At 54.2% G+C, this 10,926-nt stretch overlaps 1 protein-coding gene across 1 annotated transcript; it reads right to left on the reverse strand.

Annotated features, from left to right (window-relative positions):
• Positions 1–4,866: 4,866 nt before the first annotated feature.
• Positions 4,867–7,431, reverse strand: LOC107314082 (homeobox protein not2-like). Its single transcript, XM_015862958.2, is given in 6 exon segments — positions 4,867–4,992; positions 4,995–5,078; positions 5,431–5,615; positions 6,682–6,856; positions 6,859–7,121; positions 7,422–7,431. Coding segments are annotated over 6 exon segments (741 nt in total). The 3' UTR covers positions 4,867–4,968.
• Positions 7,432–10,926: the final 3,495 nt, after the last annotated feature.

The raw sequence follows: 10,926 nt of genomic DNA on the forward strand, positions 1-10,926 counted from the left end.
CATGGGTTGGAAGGGAGCTTCGGGATTCACTGTGGGGTGAGCAGGGTGGGCAGAGCAGAGGTGGGAGGAAGGACAGAGGGACGGGTGGCCACCAAAGGTGGTTTCCCATCCTGCATCTCCAGCTTGGCGGCCTGTTGACGCACCCTGTTTCCCATTAGTACTGTGTGCTCAGCTAACGCATTTCAGTTAAAAAGCTGGAAATTTTCACTCTCTGATAATGACTTGGGAAATGTAGCACCCAGCAGCCAGGAGGAGCGGGGCTGCCCGGCGGTGCACGTGAGGTTGAACGGCTCCATCCCATCATCCCACCCCATGTGCTCCATGGGAAGCAGCCTTGTGCAGGCACTGAGAAGGAGAGATGAAAGGATGGATCCTGTTCCTCCCCCAACCACCACCACCCCCTTTTTTTTTTTATGTTTCCAGTTTTGTTTTTCAAGAGTTCAGAAAATAAAAGGGGAGGGGAAAGGGGGGGGGGGAAGTTTCTTTGGGGGGTGGGAGAAAAAAAATCCCAACAACAACAACAAAAAAGCCCCCAGCTCTTTGTAAACATCCCCCCTGAGCAAAGGGAAGGGGGTGAAAAGCATTTCCTGATAACTCCATTAAAGAATGAGGCTGCATTAACATTCCAAGTACCTCGACAAGAGATGAAAGTGGGGAACTTGAGCTCAGCCTCTCCTTGCTCCAGATGTTATTATGGGCTCCCTGAAAGGTTTTTTTATTTCTTTTTTGCCAAGAGACAAAGATGTTGCCTACTTCAAACGGGGCTAATTGATGCTAATGACTATCAGATAGAGTGGGGGCCCTTGTTCCCCCCTGCAAAGGGAAAAGAGAGAGCGCATTTTACAATCCCCTCATAGAAAAATCCCCCCTGCTCTTCAAACCGGGTCGCTGCTTTGGGGATTTGTGTCTCTCTCTGGCTGCTGTTTTCTCTCCCTCCTCAGCTCCCCCCCTTGTCTTTTCGGTCCCCCTTCTCCTGGGCACCCCGTCGCTCTCTCTCACTTGTTTGCCCATGAGAAATTTCACACCTCTCCTCCACCACCCGGCTCTGTCCCCATCCCGCTCCAGCCTTCCCGGTGGGCATAAGATGGAGCGGAAATATCCCCAAACCCACAGCAAGCACACGTGAAAACGTGATGAGAGTTTGGCCCGCATTTGTAATCCGGGCTGTGAGTTGTTCCCAAGTGGGAAAATATCATCTCAGAGCAGAGCATCCCGTCTGCAGGGTCCTATGGGGGAGGAGATGGTGCCATGATGTGTTGGCGCTCATTATGGACATGGTTAGCGGGCATGGTGGGGATGGGATGTTGGCTGGACTTGGTGACCCTTAGGGGTCTTTTCCAACCTTAATGCTTCTATGAGCAGGCACAGTGGGGGATGGTTGCTTGGATGTGTGGTTGATGGTTGGACTGGATGCTCTTCAAGGTTTTCTCCAACATTAATGATTCTATGATTGTTTCCTATGGTTCTATAATTACGATAACTTGCCCAGCACTGTCACCCTAAGGAATCTGAACTCCTGACCTCTTGCCTTTTGCTCTTAAAACCCAGCAAAACTGGCTTAGAAATAGGGTGCTGATGGTCAGATTTACCCTTGTGTAAGGGTATTTTTTGCACTGTTTCTCCTCTGCTCACCCAGGTGGGGATGGATGCAAACAGACGGGCAGTGGGGGATGTCCCTCCATCTTCTGGTTTGCCCCTTCCCAAACCATATCTCACCAAATCCCATGGGGAGAAGGGAACAGGCCTTCACCTTCACCACTAAAAGATGAACATGAGATTCTCTCCCCACTGATTCATAGAATGGCTTTAGTTAGAAGGGACATTGAAGAGCTTCTAATTCCAATCCCCCTCCCGTGGGCAAAGTTCCAAGGAAAAGGTGACACGCTGCAGCCCGCAGAGCAGACATCCCTATCTCCCCCCACCATCTCCATTCTCATCGCCTTCCTCCAGCCCTTGGGATGCTGATCCGAATGCAGGCATGCCACCGAGACCCACCCTGCAAGACGCACAAATGCATTCTGCAAAGGGAGAAAAGGCAGAAGGGCAGCATCCAGCCCTCGGCCCCAGACGGCCAATACACAACCCAGTCCTCCTTCAGACACTGGCCCCGGCTGCATTGTCAGGTTAATTTGGGATAATGGCCTGCAAAGCACCTCAGCCCCATCCAGGTCTCATTAGCACTTGATAATGTCAAGCATCCTGAAGAATTACTTCTCTCCCCGCCGGTCCCCGGGGCACGGAGCCGGGGTGTCCCAGTGCCGGGGACATCGCTGCGTGTCTGGGTCCAACGCCCCAACCTTTAGCTTCCAATTCCGGGCTGGATGCTGCCCCTTGGAGCACCTCCAGCCCTAAAATCCATGGCTTTGAGTCTACGTCACCATCAGGCTGACATGGGGAACCCCAAAATGTTCTCGATATCCCCGTTGGATGCGGTTATTAAGAGCATCTCCAAACCAGGCATTCCAAATTAATTGGGAATTACCAACAAACTGAGGCAGCGCCGACACAGCCCCTGAGTGCTGCTCCCTTCAATTATCTTTCCTCCCCGACATTGTTCTGTCCTAATGAGGAGGCTAATGACCAAAGGATGCTTCATAAGTGGTTCCCAGACTCTCCTTGCCCAGGGCAAACACCGTCCACAATAGGATCACAAATTGTAGGGAGAAGCCCCGGCTGATCACATCAGAAACGGTGCAGGGATTTATCTCTCGGCCTTAACAACAACAGTATGTTCTTAATCGCCACTCCAAAGGGACAGCTAGCAGGGGATCTGCCCGGCCTCATCATTAAAAGCTGGCAGCATCTTTGCTAGCGCTGCCCCTTTGTTCATCTTTCATTATCCCAATGCTTCGGCCCCGTTAATTCCCCTCCATCTTATTAAATCAATAAAGAGGGAGGGGGGGATGGATGGGGCAGCTCAGGGGTCGGGTCCTGCCGGGATCTCGGCGGGGATACGAGGAGTTGGGCTGGTGGGGTGAGGCTGCATATCTATATCTATCATTCTATATCTAGAATAGGGAAACTGAGGCATGAGAGCATGGCAGCCCCGAGATGCTGCTGCCTCCTGGGGTGCTTTATCTGCCTGCTGATCCCACAGCTCCTATAAGATCCCCTTCTGCCCTTTATCACACCCCATCGGGACTGGATGGAGCTGATGCAATCAAGGTTTAAAACCAAATCAGCTGCGTTGGGGTTGTCTGCTGGGAACCCGTTTGCAAAGGGTTGGGATGGTGCCATGCACAGACATGCACACAGAGGTGAGGAAGGATCAGGAGAGCAGAGGGATGAGCACTGTGTTCAATGGGTCGTGCTCAACCCAACCCAATCCATATCCAAAAGGGACCAATGGCACAACCTGAGGATGGAATGGTCCTGGTGCGGGGCTTCTTGCTGCGGGATGAGTCCCCACCTTAGGAATGTAACCCGGGTCACTCTAAGATTCGGTGTCCCAGTGTGAGCTCAGGGTGATCCCACCCCAGAAAGCTGCAGTCGAAGGGACACGGAGCCCGTTCCTCCTTTAATTCCCCGGGCAGGTGGAGCTGCTGGCAGCCCCCGGTGGCTCTATTTGATGTTTCAATCGGGGATGAAAAGGGGGAGGGAGAAGTGGGGGGAAACGCTCCCTGACCATTTAACAAGATTACAAGATGAGACAGAGCTGGGCAATGTGCATAGACGTCCCCAGCGCCGCGGCCCCTCCGAGGCACGCCGTAATCCCATTTAACAACCCCCTCAAAAACAGGGAGAGAGGAGACGGTGGATGAGGAAAGCAGGGCTGCCATCTCGGGAAAGGGACACAAACGTGCCCAAGATATGAGGATTTGTGGGGCTGGCGGCTGTTCCAGCATCTTACAGGCTCCTACAACGCCGTGCAAACACACCGTGTCTGTGCATCGCCCCGTGCTCAGCAGGAGTAATCCCGGCAGGAAGGACACTGAGGGGGTGGGGGTGGTTGTATGGGGATTATCCACCCCATTATCTCTCCTGCTATCTCTGCTCCTCTCCCATCCCACGGCACAGCCACCCATTTGCACCTATTCAGCCCTATTCGCAGTCTGGAGCTGCACATCACTCCCCAATCATCCTTCCATCCCCTCCGTCCATATGCAAACCTGAGCTGCCATGGGCAAATCCAAGGCCCCAAATCCATACACCCAAATCAGTGCAGCCATTTGTCTTGCACAGAGCCCCATCTTGTCCACCACAGCAGTTCTGAGATGGGAGCAGAGCACCCACATGAAGAACAGCCCAGTGCTAAAGTAGGCTGGGGATTAAAGGTGTCCTGAGAACAACGTAACCCCCTCAATCAGCTCAGCCCCCAGCTGAGCGATATCAAAACATCCCCATAAAACCCCCGTTGTCTCAGGGATGATTGCAATAAACCCAGCGGTATGTTGAGATTAGCGGGTTAAACCCGCTGGCACACTGGGCTCTGTCAGACATGGGAAGACATGAGCACAGTTTGGGCTCTTTGAGAGCTGCCGGCTAATCCTGGCCCTAAAAAAAAAGCCAAAACAAAGGGCAGCTTCCATCACATCGTCCCTTTTTCCTTCGTCCTCCCCAGATCATCACCTTCTCCATCCATCCATCATCTCCCCATCCCCTTGCATAACCCTTTCTCCCACCTAAGAAGTAAAAGGGAGACAGACAGCCAGGCCATGGGACAGAGGGACAACACGAAGCCCTGAGTTTTCCTTTAAACCAAGAGTTGCATAAATAATTTATTTTCGCACTGCAAAAATAATCCACTCCCTGTATATATTAGATACCCTCATTGCCAGCTATGATACAGTCACATATAATACACAAAACCCAGCAGCACTGGGGGGTCGGGCAGCTCAGCAGCACTTGGCCACAGTCTGTGCAGAGGAAGGTGAAGCCCCTGAGCCCAGGGTTGAGCTCGTGTCCTCCTGTTGGTCCTCAGCCCCCATAGGGCAGTCCTTGTCCTCATCACCACGGTGGCTTTGGGAGTCAGGGCTCCTCTGTGGGGTGCTCAGGCCCATCTTGGCCAGCTTGGCTTGCTGCTGCTCCAGGCTTTGTTTCCTCCATTTGATCCTTCGGTTTTGGAACCAGACTTTCACCTTTGGAAGAAATGAAGATTGGTTTTGGAACTCATGGAGCTCAAGGTCCCGCAGGACCCTACACTAAGCTCTCATAGCCCACAGCTTCATCATCCCCTGACCACTAAGTGTCCCCCTGCCACTCTCTATCCCTAGCACAGACACAAACAGCCATCCAGGAGCTGACCTCATACAGATAAACTACAACCAAAACCCAAGTTCAAGTTGGATGCAAGCCCAACCCTTCCATACAATACAAGGATAACCACTTTGTGCCTCGGTTTCCCAATGATAACAACATGAAAACCTCCCATCCCTTTCATATAAAGCACCAGCAATCACTTGGAAGCCCCCCACACCTCCCAGATCTCACCTGCTCCTCGGTGAGATGCAATGCAGAGGCAAGCAAGCACCTCTCCGTGCCCACCATGTATTGCTGCCGGGCAAACTCCTTCTCCAGCCGCGCCAGCTGGTCACTGGTGAAGATGGTGCGCACCCGCTTGGCTTTGCCAGCCTTGGTTTTAAAGATGGGGAAGCAGCACTTGGAGAGCAGGAAGCCTGGAGGTGAGAGAGAACAGTGGTCAAGGGGTTGATATAGGGGCACTGTTGGAGTGGAGGGTTCCCATGGAAGAGGCAGAAGGGATCTCTTGGGATGGGGGAGAAGATCTCTTTGGACAGATGGACCCTCTTGGAAAGTGTCACCTTGAAGAGGTGGGGAGGAGGTCCAACATTTGGAGATGTCCCCATAGGAGAGGTGGACAAGGGTCCTCCTGGAGGAGATTCCCTTAGGAAGAGGATCTGCATTGGAGTAGGAGACTAAAGTCCCAAACATGGAGATAGAAGGAGGTCCCCATTCAGAGGCGACCCCATGGGAGAAATGGAATGAGTTCCCCATTTGGAAATTTCCCTATGGGAGAGATGGACAAGGGTCCCTCCTGGACAGGTGGATTAATGCCCACACTTGGAGATGTCCCTAAAGGAGAGATGAAATTAGATCCCTCCCCTAAATAAGTCTATATCAAATCAAAAGTGATTCCTATGAGTGGAAGGAGATCCCCATTCAGAGATGTCCCCATTGGAGAGCTGGAAAAGGGTCCCATTTGGAGAGGTTGGAGCATCCTATTAAGAGCTTCCCATTAGGAGGTGCCTCCGTGGGGTCCCAACTGTAGAGGTGGATGTAAATCCCCAGTTGGAGACGTCACTAAAGGAAGGGTCCTGCTGACAAAAGTGGGGAGAGCTCAGCATTTAGAGGTGACTCTACAGGAGAAGAGTTCCACTTGAGAAGGGCTTTCCGAATTGGAGTAGGGGGGGACAAGGGTACCCTGGGGAAATAGGAAATCCCCATTTGGAGACATCCCTACGGGAGAGGCAGCCAAAAGCCCCACCTGGAGAGATGGATTAAAGTCCCCAGTGGAAAAGGGGCAAAGCAGACAGATCCCTCCTGGAAAGGTGGAAAAACCCCTGGCTGAGGTGTTCCTATGGGAGATGTGGATACGGGTACCCTGGGGGCTGAGGTGGAAGAAGGTCCCCTTTTGGAGATGTCCCCTTTTGGAGATGTCCCCTTTTGGAGACGTCCCCATGGATGAGGTTTTCCCCCGGAGCTCCCCGCAGCCCCCGGCCCTACCTGTGGCTCCGAGGACGAGCAGCCAGGCGGGCGGGGGTCCGCAGCACGCAGCGCAGATGCGGGCCCTGGAGTGCCCCCAATGCGGGCAGCGGATGGGTTCGGTGTAGCGGAGGGGTCGGTGGTAGCGGAAGGGGTCGGTGGTAGCGGGAGGGGTCGGTGGTAGCGGAGGGGGCTGTGTGGCCGCGGTGCCGGGGGGGGCGAGGAGCGTCCAAGCAGCGCATGCGATGGTGAGGCCTGCCGGGCCCGAGCGGGGCGGAGGCGGGCGCATGGCGGGTGGGCCGGGGCTGCCGCCTCCCGCTTTTTATAGGGCCGGGAATGGGAGCGGGGGGAGGATGGGCATGGGATGGCGAACTGGGATGGATGGGGCCACTTGCAGGCGTACGAGAGCCCGCAGGCCCGACGGGCACCCCCTCCCGCATGGACCGCTCCCGGGTGTTGTACTGAAAGGGCGCAAGCCCACCGATTAGGCTGGGTTTAGGCCCCATTTTGTGGCTCTATACAATTCCGGACCATCACCAATGGTGTACCCAGCCTTCAAAACCAGCCCGCCTCTACCTAACAGGCAAAAAGCCTCAAACACACGAAACAAACCACCCACTAAAAAAACAAACACCACTCGACAACCCACACCCGCACCCGTACCAACACAACGAATCTCACACGCAACCAAACCGAGTGGGTTCCCCCTCTCCGACCCCCAGTTTGCTGCACTCGTTTATTGGGGGGGGGCAGAGCTGAACCTGGTGCCATCGACGGCCAAAGGGGATGGTGAGCGGACACGCAGGGATGCGCGACCCGGGATGGCCATTCGCCCACACCCCCCCCCCCCCCACACCCAGATCTCACCCCAGCCCCCCCAGCCCCTCTGTCAGAGCCCTGCTGATGGGATTCAGATGGTCATTAAGGGCTGAGATGCTTAAAACCGAGCGGCTTTTCCTAATGAGCTGGGAAAAGTCACACCTCGGCCCGGCCCGGCAGGGAGCGAGTCCCGGTCAAAGGACAGCACCGGGCTCTGTGCTTTATGGGGGAGGAAATGGGGCGCGGGGGGGTCGGGGGCAGGGGGCCCCACAGGTGCTATTTGAGCCCCCCACCCCCTTTGCTTGGCTTTCCCAATGGAGTTATTTATCCCCCGTGTTGGGCATGGCAATGGGACGGGTGGGTGATGGCTCTGTGTATCTGATAGCAAATAAAGGCCATGCTCCTCAACTTGTCCCACGGGCAGCACCCCACAACCGAGGGGCAAATAAAGGCCCTGGGGGGTCCGAGATGAAAGGGCAGCAGATTTGCCGTTATTAGTTCCTAATGATGGCCTTGAAAGGGCAGAGACAAAGAAGGCAGGAGGCTCCCTCGTGTTTGGATGGGAGGCGCTTTCCTTTTTTATGCCCTTTTTCCTCTCCTTCCTCGTGTGATGGCACTCAGCAAAACACCCCCACGGCCCCAAACTGGACCCCCAACCCCCCCCCTTTTTGTGTTCCTTTTAGGTTGATGGCATCCGGGTTTGGGATGTGGTAGATATGGAAGTAAAAAGTGGGGACGTTGGTTCCCAATGGGATGAAGTGGAGGGGTTGAAATCCCACTGAGTGATGGGGTGGGATGTAGGATTATTGGAGGGGTGACGCTATGGGGTGAGGGCTGATGTGATGCAGTGAGGCTGAGACTTGGGATCACACCTGGATTGCTCCTTGGTAATCCCCAGCCCCAAGGCCCCATTGGCAGAAGAGGAAGCTCCTGAGCTAATTAATAACAATGCTGCTCATTAGGCTCAGGCTTGGCTGTCTGGGTGCAGTGTGGATTGCACGTCTGCATGCCAGCAGTGGGGCTTACAATGTCATGGGGGTCATGCCCCCCCTCCCCATCCTTGTGTCCCATTGCCCACCATCCATCCTTCACTCTGCACACAATAATCCCTTCACATGGTTCCCAATCCACCACCGTACTGGGAACCCATGGACACCCCCATTTTGGAGGGTTTTTGGGGATAAAGAAGCGCTTTGAACCCATTCAGCTGGAATTATTGGGTAAAACAGAGCGTTTGGATGCCCACTGCCATCAAGTGGCGGAGGAGCGTCTGCCCCATTCTGGTGCTTTATGGATTTTTAGAGCTTCTCTTATGGATCTCATGGCTCAGGGTAGGTTAGTGGACATCCCACTTTATGGGCATCCCAATTAGTGGGGTCCTGCTCAGGGAGGCACACTGGTTATGGGCTTTCCAGTTGATGACCATCCCAATTGTCCAGATCCCATTGAGCGGGGCCTCCTGTTGATGAGCATCCCAGTCAGAGCATTGCAGCTGATAGAGATCCCAGTTAACAGCTGCTGTTCCAGTTAACACCAATCCCAGTCTGTAGGATCTCAGTTGAGGATCCCAGTTAGCAGGAATCCCAGTTAATGGGCCGATCAAAGTTAATGGAGATCCCGGCCTGTGGCTTCCTATTTATCGGGATCCCAGTTGGGAAACATCTCAGTTAGAGGGCTCCTGATTTGAAGGATGCTGGTTAGTGGGGCTCCAGTTAATTAGGATCCCAGTTAATGACCATCCCAGTTAGAGGGTAGCCAAGTAATAGGATTCCAGTTAATGAACGCCCCAGTTAATGGGAATCCCAGTTAGTTGGGATCCCAGTTGGCGAATGTCTCAGTTAGAGGGCAGCCAAATAGATGGGGGTCCCAGTTAGTGGGAATTCCAGTTAGGAGGGATCTCAGTTAATGAGTATCTCAGTTAACGAGCATCCTGGTTGGGTTGGCAAAGGTTCCCGTTCGGAGAGATCCCATTCCCTTCAGGTCGCGGCCGTTCCCCCTCTGTCCACCAGAGGCCACTGCCCGACCGCTCAGTAACACGGAGCAATCAATGGGCTGAGACAGAGGGAGGGGACACATTGGGGAGGGGGGACCCCCAACGAGGGGACACATCGGGACTGGGCTGCACTGGGATGGGACACTGTGCTGGAACACACCGGGACGGGACAGGGGATGACCAAAATAGCATTGCTGCCCCACAGATGCTGCCCCACAGTGTTAATAAGGGCACAAACAGGGGCTCTGATCACCAGATGGGGCTGGGCCCTGTCCCCAAACCCCACTCAAAGTGTGAGGCTCCAGCAAAGTCACGTTGGCCAAATGTCCCATGTGTTACCTGTCCCAGCGCTGGTTGAATTTAACCCCACACCAACTGGGACAGCATCTAGGATCCAAAAACAATCAACAATCAACAATCAAGGGACAAGTCAGCCAATGGATGGCACCAGTTTGGGGCTATGAGTCGTAGAATGGCTTGTGTTGGAGGGGACCCCAAAGCTCATCAAGTTCCAGCCCCTCATGGGAGGGTGGCACCAACTTGGGGCTATGAGTCATAGAATGGCTTGAGTTGGAGGGGACCCCAAGGCTCATCAAGTTCCTCATGGGATGGCTGAGATTTGTGTTATGGGAAAGCGGCTTCGCTCTACCATTTGGGGTCCCAAAAGGAGAAAGGATGGGGGGACCCATCCAGGGGGGGAACCCCACCCCATCCATCTATGGGGGGACCCCCACCCCATCCATCCACATGGTTGGGAATGTCAAAAGCAGTGTCATTGCCAAACCCGGAGCCGCCGGTGGAATTGATGGCAGCGGATTGCCTCTTGTGTTTGTCAATGAAGGGCGGCCGAACCCCGGCCCCGTTAATCTCCCTTACAATTGCAGTTTGCTGTGCAAACAGCTTTGGGGGGCAGCGCTGGGGGCTGCATGAGAAACGTGGTATTTGGGGGCATTGTGGGTAAGCCAGCGGGCGGACGGCGGCATCGCTAACGGCGGATTGAAGCGATTGGGAAGCAATTGCCCTTCAATAACCCTAATCCTCGGCCGTGAATGGGGTTTTTAACTCCGGACATTATTCCCTGCATTATGATCTATTGATTGACTTTTAGGAAAGGTAATAAAGGGATGGGATTTGGGCTCATCGCGTGGGCTGAGTCCCGAGAGAAAAGAAGGGGACGTTTCGGGCTCTGTATGTGGGGACCGTTGTGGGATATGGGGCTCAATGTGGGATTTTGGGGTCATCGTATGGGTCAACCTCATGGATTTGGGGTCGGGATATGGCGGAGAAACCCCATTTACTCCAAGCACAGAAGGGATGGGGACACAGCAGCATCTCCACAAAGGTCGATGGGACATCGCCACCATAGAATAACATTATTCCTCCTATTTTCCACCCCGAGATGAACGATAAAGGATCCACCCCATCTCCAGCACCTGATAACGCCTCCAATCCTC

This window comes from Coturnix japonica, chromosome 4, assembly GCF_001577835.2.
Source record: "Coturnix japonica isolate 7356 chromosome 4, Coturnix japonica 2.1, whole genome shotgun sequence".
Classification (NCBI taxonomy): domain Eukaryota; kingdom Metazoa; phylum Chordata; class Aves; order Galliformes; family Phasianidae; genus Coturnix; species Coturnix japonica.